The sequence below is a fragment of the Manis pentadactyla genome, chromosome 7 (genome assembly GCF_030020395.1).
Source record: "Manis pentadactyla isolate mManPen7 chromosome 7, mManPen7.hap1, whole genome shotgun sequence".
NCBI lineage: Eukaryota > Metazoa > Chordata > Mammalia > Pholidota > Manidae > Manis > Manis pentadactyla.
The window spans coordinates 115101264-115122368 of NC_080025.1; the positions used below are offsets into that span (position 1 = coordinate 115101264).

At 40.8% G+C, this 21105-nt stretch overlaps 1 protein-coding gene across 1 annotated transcript in view; it reads left to right on the forward strand.

Moving 5' to 3' along the window:
* The first annotated feature begins 7103 nt into the window (after positions 1-7103).
* MDFIC (MyoD family inhibitor domain containing) overlaps positions 7104-21105 on the forward strand; it is an 86353-nt gene continuing 72351 nt past the window's right edge. Inside the window, exons 1-3 of the mRNA XM_057504693.1 lie at positions 7104-7642; positions 7673-7720; positions 7995-8168. Coding sequence (XP_057360676.1) covers positions 7348-7642; positions 7673-7720; positions 7995-8168 — 517 coding nt within the window. The 5' untranslated portion in view covers positions 7104-7347. The remainder of the gene's footprint in view (positions 7643-7672; positions 7721-7994; positions 8169-21105) is intronic.

Genomic DNA, 21105 nt, shown 5'->3' on the forward strand with positions numbered 1-21105 from the left:
CACTAACCGCTATTTATACATATTTATATGTGTACTTACTTGATTAATGTCTACCTGCTCCCAGACTCTAAAACTTTATGAAGGCCAGGACACATCTGCTTTACTTTGCATTTTATTCCAGCATTTAGCATAGTACCTGACATCTTGTAGTTGAACAAAAGAATTCTGTTCCAAGGCCCTAACTGGAGGCCTAGCTGGTTTAGAGTTTATAGTCAATAAATATGTGAGTATCATAATATGTTCAATATATATCACACAGAGTTATCCCTCTGTGTGGATAGAGATGGGGATGAATAGAAAAAGAGGATCATGCATATGATAGTCATTATAGTTAATGCTGAGAGATGGGCTATACATTTGGAAGTATTGGGATGGACAACATCAACCTGGAAAAAGGCTTTTGATGAAAGGATTGAGTCCCTTCAGAGATTCAGAGAAGATTGCTTTTCTCTTTGATAGTGAGAGGACAGCAAAAATCACAATAACGGTAGCTCACTGGGCCTACATTTCACGCCTACCAAAGATAATTGTGTTAATTTTCTGTAGCTGCTGTAACAAATTATCCCGAACTCCAGTGGCTTAAGGCAATAACAATTTATTCTCACAGTTTTAGGGGCCAGAAGCCCAAAATGAAGGTGTGACAGGGCCATGCTGCTTCTGGAGGCTCAGGGAGACTGTCTGTGCCATGGCTTTTTTGGTGTCTGGAAACTGCCATCCTGTGGCCCTTGACTCCAGTCTCTGCGTCTGTCTGCACAGTGCCTCCTCCTCTCCATGTCTGTTACAAGGGAACTGGTATTAGGATTCTCCGGAAAAACAAAGCCAATAGGAGGCGGATAGACATAGATAAAGATACAATTTTTTATGAAGCTGGATGGAGGCTGAGCAGTCCCAGGATTTGCCATTTGCAAGCTGCAGAACCAGGCAGGCCTGTGGTGTGGTTTGAAAGCCTGCCAGCCAGAGGGCCAACAGCACAGATTCAAGTCTGAGTCTGAAAGCTTGGGTACCAGGAGTGGTGAACACAGAAGACTGATACTCCAGCTCACAGTCAGAGAGCAAGTTCAGCTTTCCTCTTTGTTTTTGTTCTGTTCAGGCCCTCAATAGATTGGATGATGCCCACCCATGTAGGGAGGGTCATCCGCTTTAGGAGTGCCCCCAGTTGGAGTGCTAATCTCTTAAAAAAACACTCTCACAGAAACTCCCAAAATAATGTCTAACCAGCTACCAGGACCGTGGCCCAGTCAAGTTGACATAAAAGTAACCATCACACTTGCCACTGAAATGAGGGTTTATCTGGATAATCCAGGATGATTTCTTCATTTCAAAATACTTAATTATATCTGCAAAGACCCTCTAACCAAATAATGTAACATTCACAGGGCCCAGGCATTAGGACGTGGCCCTATCTCTTTCGGGGCCACTAGATAAGCTGACTACCACAGGCTCTACGAAAGTGCGAAACATGCCTTTATGGAATTAGCTGCTGTGACCAAAGTGTTCTGGTATTGCTGATCTTAAACACAGATAAATTAGGTAACTATCTCATAGGAACTTCAGGAATACATGCAGGGTTCCCTTCCCCAATATATATTCTTCTGGTCATTTTATGACATAGCCGGATATTCTGCCAAATACAAACTCAAGCACCATTATTTTATTATTATTTATTACTGCTGCTATTAATATTATTATTGGCGACTGTAGTTGTCATTGTTTTGGACCCTCTAGAGAGAAGAATTGAGGTAATCAGCACCTTGGTACATGGCACATTCATCCCACTGCTCTGTGCAAGTCCCCTTTCTTGCACACATGCTTGTCTGAATGTATTATATCTTCAGATTCCCACTCTCCACTCTTTTCCATCCCCCACAGATTGTTACCGTGAGCTATTTATGTAAGTCCTTTTGCTCCTGTGGGTTCTTACACACTGTGTTCTGCTGTTTTGTGTGCACAGTTCTAATTATCAGTTGGTTTTGTGCTGGAATCACCTTGTTTCTCTTTGCCCTAACTGCAGTGTTTGAAGATCCATGTTGTTGCTAACATGGGCATGTATCTGTTCCCGTAATAGCTACACAACTACCCCATGCTCTGCCACCAATATAATGTGGCAATAAATAAACTGTGCATGTCCCTTTTTGGGCCCAAATACAATTTTGGGGGAGACTATGAACATAGGAACAGGATTGTCACTCCTAGATCAGGAAGACTATGAGTTATGTATATCTTTGTGTCACATGTACTAAATCAAATTTGTTCCTTACAAACTTCGGCACTTATTTGCATAGAGTCTAAGGTTGGGAATGTGTGGTAGCAAGAGAACAGTGGGGCTATCAAGTGCCTTGGGGGCAGGAGCTATTCAAAGTGAAAGAAAGGAGAGTAATGGGAGGTGGGAGGATAATCAAGAAAACTACCTTTTTACCCAGAGTTGATTAAAGGTCCCAGTATTAAATGAACAACATAGTTTATCTACAGTCCTGAATTTTTTATTTAGTGTCTGTTTCTTCATATAGAATTTGGAGAAACATAGGCATTGGTTTACATGTCAGAGCTGAAAGTCCCTCTTTTTACCCAAGAATATAAGAAAGTTTAGGGGCCACAGTGGCAAAATAATCCTCATATTCAACATTCATTTAAACGTTTTTGTCATGGTCATCATGCTAAGATTGTTTCCAGTTAGGGTTTCAGCAGCTGTCTTCATTTTCAAGGGCTTTTTGTATTTACTACTTTTCCGCAGTACCTGGTTTGTCTAGGCTCACTTTCTATGTAACAAGAAGTCTTCTTACTGTCTGTTGCATATGATTTGCCCACTTTGATTTCTGCCTGCACTCATGTTGCTATCTAACATGTGCTTCTGTGTGCCTTAGTATCTCCTTCCCTTCCTTTAAAACACAAGCAGGGAAGTAAGGTGACAGCAGAGAAGCACCCTGAAGGCCGCAGAGGGGTTGGCCAACTGATAGGAACACTACCTGAGAGCTTGGGGAGAAGGACAAGTCAAGTCAAGCTCATTCCCCAGGAGAATTCTGGAGATTCTGCACCCAGTTCTTTGGTCACATATTGACACCAGAAACTCTCTGGAACTCCTGTGTGTATGATCAGGTACACCCGCGCTTTGCCATCACTTAAAATGATGGATTCATTTATGTGGTTTATCAAGGTAACTCGAGCAGGAAACCTCAGTGTCAAGAAATGGAGGCCTTCAGGGCTGGCAGTGCAATAAACTCACTAAACAACCTTTGCCAAGTCATTTAACTTCTCTGGGGTTTTCACACATCTGTGCCTTTGCAAGCATTATCTTTCTGCTTGGAATTCCCTAAGCTCTATGACAGGCAAGCTTTTACTCATTAGCAATACTCAGTCTGGTATCATCTTCTCCCTGAAACAACCTGACTCTCCCCACCTACGCCTGAGTGGTGAGATGCCGCTTCCTCTGTGCCCCTGTGGTACAGTCATTATCTATGGGCATGTCCCTCTCCTGCTTTGCTTCTAGCCTTACACACTGTGAGCTCCCCAATGAGAAATCATTTGATTTCTCTGTTTTTGAAATACTAGTACCCACCACAGAGTTTGACTTACAGTAAACACTCACTATGTGTTTGTCAAACCTAAAGAATGAACTTCATGTTCTTTATATTTATTTATATGTTAAATAGAATTGGGCAGGAATGATAGTTTTTAAATGTTTAAAAAGTAGAAGAACCAGTTTTCACAATTAAAAATTTAAGAGAAAGATCAATAAGGAAAGAAGAAAGTGCTCTGTTAGAAGAATGGGATTCCAGAAACCCGTCCATTTGACCTCTCTTCTACCAGAGGTAGAGAAATACAAGTAAAACACATTGGCCTACAAATCACGGTTGCTCATTTCTCTTGCAGCTATCAGAATATAAATCTGTGAAATTTATTTCAAGTAGCCACCGTTTTTTATGCGAACATTTTTTGGTAAATTTTTCCTAAAATGTAAAAAATATTGACCTGTTTCTCTGAAAACGAGAAGGCACAGCTAACATAACAGAATCTTTCTGTAATGACTTGGGCTCTCATTAGGAACATTGACTGTTTCACTGAGCTGAATTCACAGAGGCGTTGTTATGATGTGTTATTTTCCTGTATCTTCTTAGTCTGTCAGTTGTCATCTCTTCTGCTGTCATTTTTCTGACCTAATAGCTCCCTTAGCTAGTATCTTTTCCTCAAAGCCCCTATGTCCTAAATTTTCTGTGAGCTAAAACAATAGAAAATAAAGTTTGTTTAGAAATGTATGTTCACAACAAAAATGAGTAGGAGTTGAGAACATTGATGGTCATTGTGTTGGCACCATGTGAAGGTCATGAAGGGTATTTTAGGTCTTTAGAGGCTTAGAGTTACTTGCTGCTTTCTATGTCTTTGGGCCTGGGGGGTTGCTGAAGTCATGCTTCTGTATAACTGAGGTAGGACTATGTGTTTTCTAGAAAAACTAACCTTGGTCCAATCTGGGAATGACTGAATGTACCTTAAATGATTTAAAGCATTTACACCATTTATTTTTACATAGCAAATGTTAAAATACTTTTGAGCATGAACCCTTAATGTGTGTTTACTTGTAAATGACACACAATTACTTTTGTACTAATAAGTTATACGTGTTATAAAACGTACTCAAAAACTGAAATTATAAATGATAACATATAAACAAACAAATGCTCGTTCTAGTACTTTCTTTTCACATTCCAGACAATTGTCTTGTGTACCTCCTGAGATGCACACACACAGTTACACACCCTATCTGTAGACCTCTGGTTTAGATAACTGTGTAAGGATATTAACTTGGACTTTAGCTAGGCAGATAAGCCTCTGTCCAAGTGAAAACTAATTTAGCTGGTTTTTAAGATAGCAAATCAATTTTTTCTAATCTGCAGAACCTAACTATTTGCATGCTAGCATATAGTAGGTGCACAATGTTTCATGATGACTAAGTAGTCCATAAGGACACTTCATAAACTCTTTTAATTAGTTCATTTACTTGCTTACCTAATATTAGGCCTCTTTGACAATGTGTCCACATAGTATACAATATCATCATTAATGTGCACATCAGTAGGCAGGAATAGTTGTAAGACACACTGGAATTTCAGTGGCAGAGGGCTTTGAGTCAGGGCCAGGGCACTTAATTCCACTGGAAGTCTGGTCCCCACAAAATGTTTTCATCCATCTAGATTATTGTAATATGAGATATGGCAAAATCTGGCTTAATAAATATCAGGTGATACCCAGGGCATCTGGGTGGTGGGTGGGCACTGGCAGTAGTAACTAAATAAGGGTGATTCTCAAAGCCAGGCATGTAGCAGTGTTATGACACTAGGCATAGGACATACAGAGAAAGAGGGACCAGTCACAACACATTTGGGTTATGTTACAGCGCCTAGCCGTCTTGTACCTTCTGCTCTTACACTGCACTCGTACCTCATGCACTCAACATCTTAGCATAACTTCCCAGCCAACAGAGTACCATCTATGCGTTTGCATTCCAGACACCAATCCAGCAGACTACTGGATAGCTCCAGTTAGGGTCTCGCAGGTACCTCAAACACTACATCATCCACCTGGCTAGTGAAGCAACTTTCCCCAAACCTGCTTCTCCTCAATGTGTCCACCTCCATAGGTGGTAGTAGCATCATCTACCCAAAGGCAGAAACCTGGAAGCTGCCCTTGATTCCTCCAGCTCCCTCATCCTTGACCTCTGTTTGCTTGGCTCCCCTTGGCAGCATCATCCCTAGCCTAGAGAAGCAGGATAGCCTTGCAGTCAGACAGGCTTGAGTTCTAAGTCCTTAATAGAGTAATCCTAGCAAGTTCCTGATGAGGCTGACATAAAAATTCATTAAGATAATTTGTGTAATGTACATGGCATGGTTACCTGGTATTTTAATATGGCTCTTGTGATGTAGCCATTATGTCATTCTCAACATTATCCATCACTGACTATGACTTTCCAGAAGAATGCTGTAAATTCTTGATACTCATGGAATTTAACATCTTAGTGAGGGGATTTTTTTTAAAAATAAAAAAATATGTAGTAAAGGAATTAAACAGAATCTTCCAGAGCAGCTACTTTCTATCCCACTCTTTGATTGCATATTACGCTGAAGTAGATGGTGATGCTTCCTAAATATTTATTATCTAATGGTAATACAGTCACCCCCAGAACTGATCTGCTTCTATCAGGCAGATTCCAAATAGTCTAAGCCCCGAGGAAAGTTTTCAGGACAGTTAAGGCACTTTGATACACATCATTTCTGAAACCTCTAAATTACAAAAAAACACTTGTTAGTCATAGGTCATTGGGCAAAATGTCTCATTTTCTTCTTGGGAGTATCTGAATAAATGTCATCAGAATCTTAAACGGTGTTTTTCAGGTTTAATTGAAAGTAAGTTTGGTTGCACTGAACCTTTAAAAGCAAGAACTGGATCTTCTCAATCAAATGGAATCAATTTCAATTGGTTTTTTAAGAAATGAAATTCCTTGGTTATTACTACTAATGATACACTGATGAGAGTTGTTCTAGCTTCCTACAAGTGAATCCTGCGTTTCACTTACAGTGAAATAAACAGCAAAAGTTATCTGAATGTATTTTTTAAGTACTTTGTATTTACAAATTACTTTATGCTTGTTCCAGGCTCATCAGATTGAGTTACCATCAGAACGTCTCCTTTGTAAATGGAGAGAGTTAGTTAACATTTCACTTTCGACCAGACCGTAAGTTATCTTGCCACAGAAGCTGTGGATCCAAGAATTCAGTGTGCAGCAGGCCAGGCCTGAGGCCAGGCAGGTCCTGAGGTGTGTCAGGCGGCCTTGCCTGCCCGGACGCCTCCAGTGGATTCCTGCAGCTACAGCTGGCTTTACAATCCAGGATCCTGTTTGGTGAAAACAACACCTGAAAAACACAATAAAGGTAACTTCACAGTCAGAGATTAACAGACGAAACAGTCAAGGGTAAAGGTTTCAAAACCACACTTTACCCCACTAGGAAAGTTTGATATTTTTGGTATTTTTTTCATTTTGCAATTGTCCCTTCAAGGTTTCTACTTCGCTCAGCGCATGCCCAGAGCTTCAGAGCCCTGAGGCAAGGCTGGGAAGAGTTGTTGGGAGAAAAGGGATGGGGTGACTCTGTAGGCAGGGGGACCCCTGGGGAGTCAGGTACCAGCCACCCCCTCCTTTTGCCCACCCCTGGAGGAAGCCCTCAACGCCCAGGCAGTCCGGTGGCGCTTTGGCCTCCTGACCCAGACTGCAGGGCGGAGGGAGCCCCGCCAGCCTGGCCACGCCGCCTGCAGCCTGGGGGTCGCTGCCCGCCGGCAGTTCGAGGCCTTCCCTGTCCAGATAGGATGAAAAGAGCAGCCGAGGGGGCAGCGCTTCAGGGCTGTAGGAGCGGCGGGAGAGGGACAGCGAGCCGAGGGGGACGGGCCCCCTTGGGGAACTGGCCGGGCTGCGCGGGCTGGGAAGAGGGGGCGGAGAGCTGGGAGCCGGCGGAGCGGCGGCCGGCGCAGCTGCCGCCCTGCAGTGTCTGGGCTGAGCCGGAGGGAGGCGGGGAGGGCCGCGCAGGGGCGGCTGCCACCGCCGCCAGGCCGCCGGGCCGAGATGCGGCTGCCGCCCGAGCCGCGCTGACCGTCCAGGGCGGAAGAGGAGGAGGAGGAGGAGGAGGAGGAGGAGGAGGAGGAGGAGGAGGAAGGCTCCGAGCGAGCTGGTGGGGATGCCGAGGTAGGTGGCGGTCCCCCCCGGGACGAGGCGGAGGAGCGGCGTGGACCCTTCCCCGGCTCCTCCGGACCCAGCACCTTCCCGCCCCCCACCGCGGCAGGGCCGCCCTCTGACCTCCCACCTCCGCCGCTGTCAACTTGTTGGGTAACAAGTTTTCTTCCCAGGTTTCGAATCAAAACTTCCCTGTGGTGGGGTTGGCGGAGGGAAGCGGAGGGGAAGGGAATGTCCCGCAGGGGCGGTGTGCTCTTCCCTAACAACACTCTTCTTTTCCCGCCAGAAGCGGTCGAGGCCCCGCACCCCACGCCGACGAGCCGTCCGTGCGTCCGGCCCGCAGGGCGGCGAGCTAGGCGGCGCGGCGAGCGACCCATGTCCGGCGCGGGCGAAGCCGTCGCTCCTCCGCCCCGGCGCGGGGCCGAGGCGGGCAGCGGCCGGCCGGGCGCCCCGGCCCCGGGTGAGTGCGCGCTTGCCACTGGCAAGCTTCTTTGTCGTTGCAGTTTAACACTTGCTCCCACTTTGGGGTGGGGGGCGGGAGTTGATGCAGAGAGGGACGGATGCCTCCATCGTAGTTGGGAACTTTTGCACAGCTCGCGTTACTCAAGCAAGTTCTCCAGGATTCCTGCCCTAGATCAACAACCGGATAGGAGGGCGGGATCCGCTGGTGCCTCCACTCCCCCTTCCTTTGGCTGCAGAGAAACATGATGACAGGATTTCTTCTTTCTTAAGCATATGCATTTCAAGGCCTAAGACTGAAACGTGCGGCCATCCGAAGCAGTTGCCTTTACTTCCCTTCAGCTCTGGTGTCTCCTTCAGAACCAGGACTGGGGCTTCTCTCTGAACAAGCACGCACTCTCCGTTCATTTTCAGTTTCTTGTGGGCCACTCTGCAGCTGGGCTGACAATCAATCCAGGTTTCTGTGAGCCACTGCTTTGGAGTGGCTCCTGCATGCGTTTTCAGTAACTGTGCTGTTTTGAAATAAACATAGTTTAAAAGAAACACTTTCCAAGAATGAACTAGCTCCTTTGTGTTCTTCCAAAGTATAAACACATACAGCCTATAAAGAAAATTCTCGTTTCTGTGAAACTTCCACAAGTTTATAAAAAATAAAGACAGTATCTTTATTCTATTGACAGTAAGGTACTTAATTGTCACATCAGTGACAGCAAGGGCCTTCCTTTTCTGATGAATTTTACTCTGATAAGAGAGTTCTGACACTGATGATACACTAAATTTTCCAGGGCTCAAAAACCTCCTTTATACTTAATTTTTAAAGCATATCGGATAGCTGCTGGTTTGTTTGTTTGTTTGTTTTTCCTTATCAGTAATGTAGTGAGCTTCCTGAGATTCTTTTTTTTAAGACAGCAATAAGTTAGAAAGAAGAAGTTAATGTTGAACCCACAGTAGGTAAAAAGCAGAAAACATCCATGTGAACTTAAAATGTCCTGGCATTTGGAGCTGGTAAATTGAATTCTATCGTTGTCTTTTGTTTCTAAACAGTGAGTCATTTTTTCTTAACAGAAAATCAGAGAACTAGAATGATAAACATGTTTTCCCAGAGGCAGCCCGTGCTCTGCAGGTTGTACTACCAGTACAATCATGATCCTACATCACAGGCATGCCTTCAGTAGTTGATCTGCTCATGGGCGGGGTATGGAGCCATTCATCACTGTTGTTAAACAATGCTTACGTCAAAAATTAACTTCGGACACAGTAGAAAAACAAGTGATTTGGAAATAGCAATATCTGTAATATCCAACTTTAATAATATGCATTTCTAAGGTCAGGTAGAAGAACTTACACTGGAACTTAATGCACCTGTGCAGATGCGACTGTGAAGTTATCAGGGTGCATTTGGAGTAGTCTGAAGTAGAATGTTGACTATATACAGCACTCACATTGTTGTGCAAACTCTTGGGTTATATTTTACCTGAGAAGTGGCTTAGCCTCAGCAACTTAGTTACATACTGCTTTCTTACTAGTTTAACTTTGACCCACAACATCCTTGAAATTGGCATCAGTTTAATTGTAAATAGAATATAAAATTGATGTTTTAGAAGGAAATCCTTAGAATCTTGTTAATTAGTGAAAAAGCTTTGCTCACAGACTGCTCTGCTCTTTAAGTTGTTCCTTGAGTTCTTTTAACTTCTTCCTTCTGTCCTTGGATTCTTTACCATCTTTTCAAAAGAATTGTTTAATTATATTCCCTGGTAAGATGTGGCTCCTTAGTTAATTGAAACCTAATTTTAAAAATTTATATATTAAAATCAATGAGAAAAACAATGTTTTATGAAAGTTAGCATTAAGTGTGTTTTCATGAAGAGGAATAATAAGGGCAAGTCTTCCCCTGCAAACAAAGTTATATCTATATCTTTATATATATGCATGTACATAAATATGATAACTTATACTTGTATTACTACTATATTGTGATGGGCTTTCTGTATTGCTAACCAATTGCATAAACATTAAAGTTGACGGTTATTTTGGGGGGGGTCTAGTCTTAACTCCCCATCAGATCTAGAATTCCTTTCTACATTATTTCAGATGATTAGTTGGAAACCCACAGGGTAATACATTCTACTTAACAGCATTCAGAGTTATGAAGGTTTTCCTTACTGATAGCATAGCTGTCTTTAAAACTTCTACCCTTTTTCTGTGAGACTGCAAGTGACATTCAGTTGCTTTGGGAGCATTAAAAATCTTTCCTGTGTATTTTGAAAACTGTTACAGAGCAAGACTCAGCTTTTATGCTGCAAGCTGTAAGAGGGAACCAGGGTGGGTGTCAGAAGATAGGGAGCCATGGGGATTACATACCACTGGATTGCTCATTGACCAGGAGGCAGTACTCACAGCTCCAGCTCATTGTTGCCATTTGGGTTAAGAATCTTACATTATTTCAAGAGATACTGGAAACAGGGATTTTTATGTATCCTCTCTCCCTGTTTAAAAGTTGGCAACTAATTAAAGACAATTTAAATAAATCTCCAGCCAAACAAAACAACCACAGCTGCAGACTGGAAGTGGCCTCTAAGCAGCTGATTTGTGATCTCAGTTACAGAAAACAGAGAGTAAACATGTAACTAAAATTGTTTTCCTATTTATGACAAAACTCTGAATGATTGATTTGATTTGCCTTCTCATGCAAAGTACCTGTATAGATGTCTTGAAAGGTAAAGTACAACTTGGGCCAAACATGTTTGTTTTCAGAGAGAATGGATCTTGTATACATGATTCACCTATTTCCATTTTTTCTTTTTTTGGATTAAGCATCTTAAAATTCAGTATGTTATCAACACTGGAAATGAATTTGCTTTTTTGTTCAATAGTTACTAGAATCCATATCACAATCGAAACAATCTTTTTTAATTAAGTGCTTCATTCCTACATTTGCGATTTGAGATTAGAAGTGTCTTTGGAAATTAATTGAGTCCACCTGGCTTACTTTTTAGAAAAGACACGAAAAGAAGTTCAGTTGACTTGCCAAGGGTCTCGTACACACTCAGTAGAAATCAGGGTAGAAGCACAAGGTCATGGTGACAAATGTGGTTGAAGTAGAGAATCAAAACAACTTTTTCCTATGGATGGATGATTTGAAGATCATAGGCTTTGGATACTGTGAATCACAGGAGCCTGTTCCTTGCCTGAATCCCTGCCCCACCCACCCCATTGCATTTGCCAAGACTTAGGCTGTTGGACTGTGAGTGCTGGAATATACTTTAATGTGATAATGTATGACTTAATGCACTCTGCTCTCTGGGGAGAGTCCTCTGAGACCATTAGACAGATTTTTCATAGCAGGATGCAGACTGCCAATGAAATTAATTAAAAATAATTTAAAATGGAAGCGAGGGAGAAAATCTCCAAGTTGCGATTACAGAAAAAGAGCTTTGACTAAGCTTAGCTCAGTTGCAGTTTATAGTGGCTAGTCAGATTTCCTATACGGGAAGCCTGTTTATGTCAGTTTATACAGTGTATACTTGAAATATCCCCATTTTTCTATTTGTATCACACTGTTTTATCCCTTGGGTTAAGGATGGCATTTGTCAAAATGTGTCATCTTTGCACAGCTTCTGTCTCTAGTTCTCAGCAGGGGATGATTGTGCCCTCCACCTGGCATTTGGCAGCACCTTGGAGACATGTTTGGTCCGAATGGGGAGCACAGAGGGCTCTCCCAGTACCTGGTGGGGAGAGGCCAGACATAATGCTGAACATCTTAAGAGTGCCCAGGCCAGGATAGCCCCTCACTGTGAAGAATTATCTGGCCCAGCATGTTAACAGTGTTGAGACACTACCCTCACCTCTCAAGGAGATTGACGTTTTTGGCTCCACTCCAGACTCATAGAATCAGAATCTCTGGGTATAAGATTCAAGGATCTGCTTTTTTAAGGTGCTCTTATCTACAGTTTAGGCTTTTATCTATAGAGAGACATTATATTGATAGATTCTTTTAAGGTCTTTTTTTTTTTTTTTTTAGTATAAAGCCTTCAGAAAGCTTCTAAGAAGCCCCTTTTTCAATTTCTTTAAGTCCATGGGTATGCTATACTAATGCTCTCCAGCATTTTTATCTCCAATTAATAAAAATAGGCCTGAGAATTCGTCCTCAAAATTTTTCTTTTCAAAATTATATTTTCTGTATTCCAATTGTATTGTGAGCATTAGGAAATAAATAATAAATATTTAGAAGAGTGAGAGAAAAACAAATAGATAAATAGATATTTTGATACTTTCTTCCACCACCTCAGTAGGTATTGTTGCCCTGCCAGCCTACACTTCTCTCTGGAGATCCCAGCATTAGGGAATAATAAGGAAAAAAGCCTCTAATTTGCCCATCAGTTGTGTTCATTTGTTAAGGTGGAGTTTCGGAGACTGAATTATCCATTCTCATAGAAACAAAGTGATAAATTGTACTTAGTTCTGTGATAAGTCTCTAAGGATTGTTGAAATTAAATTTTATTAAATTTCATATCTTTACAATAATAAATCATAGAAAACATACTGTGTATTACAATACTGGCAACCAAGTATAAATAACCAAGAGCAAAATTAAGTTGAATAGAAACTGGTTTGAAACACTTTTGATTATAAGTGCTTGAGGAAGGAAAAGATTCGTTAAACAATTAGGAAACCTGTCTAGATTTGGAAGAGGATGTGGGGGCATTTCCAAGCACCTTAGAACTTATACTCTCCATTCTTCATTATGTCTAAAGGAGCTAATGTTCATTTTATAAGTTTAACTATAGAAGAGCCAGGCCTGTCAGCTAGGCAGTTCCTTTTCCCTTTGCTAAGAAAAAGGACGAAATGAGTTAGAGGAGGATGTAGCTGGGAAAAAACTACCAGGGACAGGAGGAAGGAAGGAGAGAAGGGGTTAGCTTTTGTATGTCTAGAACTTTAAGAAAGTATAAGTTGAGCTGGCAGCGGACACGCAGAAGCAGCTGAGGAGGCGCATCTTGAGTGAGGCAGCACCCGGACCCTGAAGCAGGCCCTAGTATGTGTCTGCGGGGCAGGGGGCTGCTCTGATGGAGGGCCCGATTACTGTCCTTAACAAGTGTGAGTCCAGGCAGCAGGTGGCAATGAAAAGGGACAGTTCTGGGGTCAGAGTGGAGGATGGGAATAGGGAAAGTGTTTATATATTTATGTTTGTCATTCAGGGCCCTTGTATAGAGGTTTAGTTTTACTACTGAGTTTCATCTCTACTATAGCCTTTTTTGTCCTCTCTGTATTATTTATTTCTCATTCTTAGATGCTCTATAACTGTTCAATCCTATATATAATAAAAATATATAATAGAAAATATATAAAAACCAAGTACAGAGAGATTAAATGGATAAATGAACTCTAGGGCTTGCAAGATGAGGGAGAATCATACATTCACAGGTATCTGTAATGAGGTAGACTGATACGTGCTATAACTGAGGCACAGCTTGTGATGGCAGAACATGGGAGAGAAAAAGCATCCCCAGCTGGGGCATTTGGAAGAACCTCAAGGAGAACTTTTGATTTGAGTTGGACTGAGAGGTGTGGTCATAGGACTCAGCTCTGTGGAGAGGAACTGTGGGATGTGAGCCTTGGAGAGGATTATTACAGAATGTTGAGTAAATTCAATAAGATCACTGTCTGGGCTGTTTGAAGGAGCAGAGAATGAGATAAAGTTGTAAAGACAGGCTAAAATAATTTTGAGGTGATTTGATTCTTCTGTTGAGGAGTCTGTATATCCTTTCTGTAGGCAGTGGTGAGCCATTGAAAGTTCTGGAGAAGGGACAGGACAGGACCAAATTGGTGTTTTTAGGAAAATAAACCTGGTGGCAGTTGAAAGGATGGTTTCGTTGGGAGGGGCAAGAGTGAAGATAGTAGTTATCTAGGAGGTGATTACAGTAGCCTGACAAAAGGTTAGAGTATTGAGGGTAGTACCAGTGGGAGTAGAACTGAGAAAATGAATTTCAGAACAATAGCAAAAGTAGGATAGAGCTCTACCTGGCTGTGAGAGCCCCAGGAAGGCACATTGATTTTTACTTCTTTATCTTTGAATCATCTAAAACCAAACACATTGCCCAAACTCTCTTTAATTGAATCGATGTGGTTGGATGAAATAGTTAAGATGGGAAATACTGGAAAGGCAGAAATTAAGGTAATCCATAGGTTTGCTTTTTAGCCTGTGTGGAAACATAGGAGTTGTTGTTGAGTCTTCTTTTGACCATGTTGGTTCCATAGAACTAGTCCCTGGCTGTGACCGCCAGTAGGCCACTCAAAAAAAGGATCTGTTACTAGGAGAGTGCTGAAGGCTGGGAGCGCAGACCAAGAGTTCCCACCACATAGCTGATGGACGGGCACAAGAGTGAGAGGGAAGACTGAGGACCACACTTGGGGAATGGCTATACTTTAGGGAGGAAAAGGAAAAAAATGTAAAAAAAAAAGAGTCCATAGACATTGGTTATAGAAGCATTAGATGTTAAGTAGTCAATGAAGAGAGTTGTTGTTTATTCAGGGGGAAACAAGGTGTATGGATTTTGAACATACTCACCACACACTAATGGAAAGAAAGCCAGGGGATAGAGACTGACAGAGAAAGGGCGCCGGGTGGAGAGGTGGTATGGTGAGTGGATTTGGAAGAGTAAAATTCTGGGAAAGAATGAGATAAAGCAGCAGTCTTAGGAAGGTTGGGAAGGTTCCCCTTTGAGATGGGGCTGGGAGAAAAGGATGAGTGATAACTCAGAGGAAAGTAGATACAAAGAAGAGATCATGGAAGGCCTGCAGCTTCTCAGCAGAGGAGATGGTAGCATGTGCTGAGAGCAAGGGGGGCGTCGGATGAGTCAAGAAATTCGAGATGTGTGGAAAAGATTTTGAAGAATGAAGAAGTCAAGAGAAAGTCCATCTGGGTCAAACAAAGGGCTGCTTAGTAACACTGAGGGCTTAACTAAGAATGAACAGCATGAATTTTTAGTGGACACGGTCAGCATGGTTGATTGCCTTTCTCAGCAAGGAGCACATGGGAACTTGGAACAAGAAGCAGATAGAAGAGATTTCTGGAATTAGCAGAGGGTTGAAGGCAGGGCAGAATCGGTTGGAGAAGGTGGGGGCCATCAGGGAGGAGGGTCATCCCTGTGTGGGAAGAGAGCATTTACACTCACTGGTCTTAGGTTCCTGGCTGTATGGGGAGCTAGGGAGGCCAGCAGTGCAGCTGGCTGGCTGACATCTCTGGCCAGCAATGGTCCTGCCTGTTGGCCCTGTTTGGGCAGATCACATACAAGGATTTCATATATATAGTGGAGCGACCTTTATAGGGCTACTGGGGAAGCTGTGGAATTCTGGGGTGTGTAAAGGCCTTTCCTGTTTCTTTGAACCTTATTTCCTCGTTGGAGTGACTTCATGGAAAGGTCTAATAACAGTATGTAATTATTTTACTAGCATTATATTTTTATAATAATAAAAGATTTGGAGAAAATCAGGAAACATAAATTGACACCATCTAAAGTCATGCCATTTGCAAATGGTAAATTAGTTAGGATGACCGAAGAAGGAAACAATTCAACCAAATTGTCTTTCTGAGATGATTTAATTATTTTGCTGTGTGTTTAAAGACAGGGGATGTGATTTTTTATGTTTATTCAGTTGTTATTCTGGGAAGACTGATTCTGCACTGGCTTGATTTTAAATGTGTAGATGGTTGAACTTTGGTGATTCTTTGGAGCATGAAAGGTGCTTCGGTCCTTCCTGCTTCTCGGCCGGTCCTGTGTGTGCACCCTTGTTTGGGTTCCTCTCTCTCTCTCTTTTTTCTTCTCTTTCCTCCCTGTCTTGCTATCAACACTGCTGAAGTTACTTAAACTTTTCATATCTTCTTTTCATATTTGCATAAATATCCTGAAGTAGGAAAGGTTTTAACCTTGTTTTTGAGGTTGAATTATATTTTGTAGATCCTAATTCTAATCACTTAGTGCTCACTGAGTAGGAACTACGAAAAAAGTTATTTTAACTTTAACTTCGTTTGTGGTTTCTACTTGAAATCCACTTCTGTTTTTGGATTTACACCCACATGATCTGAACTAAGCTGATTCATGTGCATGTGCTTTTTATGCTTGCTTTTTTAGTCATTTCAGAAGTCAAGTTTGTAATTAATTTTAATGCTAACGCAGATATTTATTATTGACACATTTGAAGAGGAAACCCTGTCAACCAATACTTTGTGTGTGCCTACTATGTACAAAATCCTATGAAGATTAAAAATGTGTAATATGTCGCTTTGCCCACAACAAATTTGTAAGTCAGGTGAGAGAGAGGATGTGATAAAAATATGTGACAAATTAAATTGTAATCTTTTGTCTAAATGTCAAATCAGGATTTCAGCAAGAACCATGTGGCAGATGAGTTTATGTCCCGTTGCCAGCTGATGGGCAAGGTCTTTTTGGTTTGGATTATGCAGAGTGAGCACTAAAAATATGACAACTTGTGGTTGAGCAGGTGACAGGCCCTCTGAAGGCAGGTGGCAGAGTCCAAAGGAACCAGCTCCCTCTGCTCACTGTCTCTCCTCCAAGATATACTGCACTGCTTTCCCCGGTGGTTCGGCCCTTGATCTTTTGGGCTCTAGCAATGTAGACGCATTCTGTTCTTCTGTCTTCCATCACCCAAACAACATGCATTTTCTGAGGGGTTTTCCTCTTTTATTTTTCACTGGGATACAAGATAAGATGGTAGAGCCTGGAAAAAGTGGAGGAGTTTATAACATTAAAATATGTACAATGTTAAAACAACTATATCAGTTTTTCATCAATATGTAAAATGAATGTAATTCTTACTTGAGCTAAGGAGTAACATAGTCAATCTTTGTTAGGAAAATATTTCTGGTTGGAGGAGAAAAAGATTGGAGGCGCTGTTAGTGGGCGTGGAAAAGAAAGCAGTTTAAAAGAAATCAGCAGGTTGTAACCAGCAGGATCTGGTAGTTGACTATGTTGGAGCAGGGTGTATGTGAGGAAAGTAGAGAATCAAAAGATGATTCTGTGACTAGCACTGACCACTAGGCAGACCACAACTGGAGAAACATGCAGGGACAGATGAGAAGTCGTGATGAATAGGAACTGGTGAGTTTTATTTGCCAAAGAGTTTTATTTGCTCACATAAAGTTGACAATTCAAATCTGTAGGGCAGGGCAGGGGATATAGCCAGGGTAATGGATCTACCAGTTGTCCTCCTGGAGGTGACTGAAACTGTGGAAGTTAATGAGATTGCAAAGACTGTAAAGCCAGAATGCACTGGTGGTCTTCAAGGAGACTCCAAAGAAGGCAGTGCCCCACAGAAAGAATCTAGAAAGCAAGAGGCCGGGTTAAGTAATTATCTGAGATGCTGCTGGTTTTGGCCTTTAGGAGAATTACCAGAGAGGACACATTCTCTGACCTCTAATCCATCTCCATCTTTCTGAAGTCAAGCAATAAATTCCAATATACTTCTAATTCTCTTATTATCTATGGCTTCACTACTGTTTGAAATTCTTTTTTCCATCCACTCTCATTAATTTATTTAACATAAGACTAAATCATAACTTTAAAATGTCTTTACAGATGTGACAATCCCCTTTGGTTCACTTTTATTCTTGTAAAAAAATAAAACCAACCAAAAAAAAAAAACTACCAAATAAAGTTTCATCCCTTGACCAAAGGACTTGGAAAAGAAAGTGTTCTTGATGAAATCACTCAATAAAACTGAGAGGGAACAGAAAAATTTTGTGCCCCTTTAAATTGTATCCCTTAACATCAGGGATCATGCTAAAAGACTGAAGATATATGCGTGTGATCATTTTTTAAAAGGGGAAGATGGTTACCGAGTCTTCTATTCCTTTTTGTAATAAGGTTGATCAGCTGCAAAGTAAAGGAGTTGCTGTAGATACAGCATCTCTGGATTTCAGCAATCAGGAAGATACTCTTTCATGATAGCTTTCTAGACAAGATTAAGAAGGCTGTTTTGTCTTTTAGAGTGAATAGAATGTGAAGGCTCTGGAAAACCATGGGGTGGAGAGTGTTTAGCACAGAGAAGATGAAGACACAAGGATATGAGATATTTTCTAATATGAGACTGTCACATGAAGGGAGGGTTAGACTTCACTTTGACTGCAAAGAGCAAAATACGATGAGTTATAGGGAAGTGGATGTTAGCCAATTGTGAGGGAAGTATTTGCATAGTTAAAGCAGCCCCAAATGGAGTAAGCTGCTTTCTGAGCCTTCCCTGTCCTGGAATGTCTATACCTGCCCTTCTTGGCTTATTCTTGGGCATGTGGGATGGTGAGTACATTCATCTGAATTCACGTTAGCAAGTTGGGCTAAGAGACTTCTAAAAGCCAGCCCTTCTAACTATCCAAATTTCATGAGCTTATGAGTGTTTGTTGTTAGCATGAGTATACCTGTTGGCTGAAAAAACATGATTGAACCAGTTTTTGAGAATGCAGGAGTTTACTGTGCCTCAGAGTCAGTCATCCTGAAAATATATTTTTAGGATAAGGAAATATAGATTTAGATGTCAAAGATGCAGGAGATATAAATGACTGAGGTAATGTATCAGCTTGCTGTTATCTAACCTCAGTCGACTCCTCCTCCTCCACCCATTTATTCAGATAAATTGAGATATGATTTGAACAATCATTGCATTTTATACTTATATAGTTGCATAGTCATATTCAATTGCATATTCACTTATTTCATAATTGTTTTCTACTTTTCTGTGTATATAACTCACTCTTCTTTATCCACCCCTACCTGTGAACCCCTGGGTCCATGTCATTTTATCATTCTTTTGCATATAAATACAATGTAAGCTTCCAAATGCATAAGAAGCCCTTTGAAGAAATACATTTTAGATTTCACAAAGAGGTTTTATTTTTCAAAGTACTGATAACAAGGAATTGATTAAATTATATTGATATCGATATTTAATTCATATATCAGTCTATCTTTGGTTATATAATAACTTATATTTACAAAATTATGAAATTTTATGCATTTACTCATTCATCTGTTAAAAATGCTTTGGTTCTCTTAACATTTCTTTTTTGAGAATGAGATTTTAATATATTTTAGAACATTAGGCAAAGCAGAAAGGTTTTGGTTTTGCAGTGTTTCTTAAAGGTCACTGAGTTTGAAGCTTTTTTTTTTTTTTTTTTTGGATCAGTGAAGAAGTAAAATTCCAGAGCCTGGAGTCTTCCTGAAAGCTGCCTTATCTTTGATTTTTTAAAGGTTACATTTGGGAAACATTTGTGGATGTCCACATTGTTCTGAGCCTCTGGGAAGTACAGATCCAGATTTTTTTACTTTTCCGAGATTTTAGTTTAAGATAACTTGAGATTTTATAAACCAGAATGGACACAGCTTGTCTGAAATAATGCTGGTATTTGAATAGGAGAGTAAAAAATGAAATTGCTCAAAGTAATTTTGTTTACTGATAAGGGAGATATTAATATAGATTGTGTAACAGTAGGAATGTACATATTATGTAGATTATAAGTGATCTATCATAGATTATCATCAGATATTAAATTAAAGAGGATGAGATCTACCACGCAAAAGTCCCAATATTTAGGTACCAAGAAAGCTTATACTCCTTTCTAAAAGAATGTAAGTGTATTTTACACCATTTAAGTTTTATGAGGTTTTATGAAAATTTCTGCCACCCATCATCATTTATATTAGTCTTTCATGAAGTAGGCAAATAAAGTATGGATAACAAGTAGAAAATGTATTTGATGATTGGTTTGTGCATTTACACATTCTACTGCCTGGTTTAACAGAATATTTGAAGTGGTTTATAACCATACATTTTAAAGAAAGATTAAAACAGAGTAATGGAAAATATAGTTAGTTGGGGATATCCATACCTGGGGGAAAATACAGATATAAACTGTAGGGTCAAACCCACTAAATTTTGTTTGTAAATTTGAGTCCAAAAGTAAAGATTTTTTTTAAGTATGATTTTTTCATCCATAAGGAAAAAAAATAACACAGCTTCACAGAGAAAAAGCAGTAGTTTTCCTTATATTCAGTCTGGAAATGGAAGCATGGTTTTTCACATGGGATTACTGACTAGATACCGCCCTCAACAGCCTTCCCATTTATACCAAGTCTTTAAAAGGTGCTTATTGTAATAATGTAATAACAAAAGCAAGAGTGAACGAGCCCTTATACTAAAAACTCTGCTTTCCAGGCATGATTCCATTTATTTTCCTATCTACCTTTGAGGTAGGTCCTGCTGCTATTCCTATTTTAAAGATGAAGAATCTGACATTCACTTGCCCAGAATCCATATTGTTCGTGGCACACCCGGGCACCCTGATTTCAGATCCTGTGCTCTTAACCCCTTCTCTAGTGCAAAGTATACTCTAGGGATGATGCTTCTGTCCCTGAGAACCTAAGGAGAGTCTTTCTATTCAGGGAGGATTCAAAGTCTGGGCTTTTAGGTGACAGTACAATCCCTATTTCTGGGGAAACCATGACACATAACAGAACTTTATGTTAAAAAGTTCATTAGTAACTTTGACAAACTCATTTATCCTTGTGCAACATAACTAGACTCTTCTATTACTGTTATTCGCTAAAAGCATTTAGCTATTGAGATGATATAGTTGGACTACAAATTGAAGGAATGAATATCCTTCAGTAATTTGAACTGTTGTCTTAAAGAAAAGTTTAAGCTTATTATTTCTACCTGCAGTGGGCAGAACTAATTATAAACTACCTGACTGCAGATTTTCATTCAAAATAAAGAATAACTTACTAATGAACCAAAATGACCCAAGAATACAGTGCGTTCTCTTGTGAGGCATCTTTCCTTGGAATTTTGGGGAAGGGCTGGGTGTGGCCGTGGGACTCTATACTGGGTGGAATAAGAAATTAGCTGAACTGCAAGATCTTTTCCTGCTA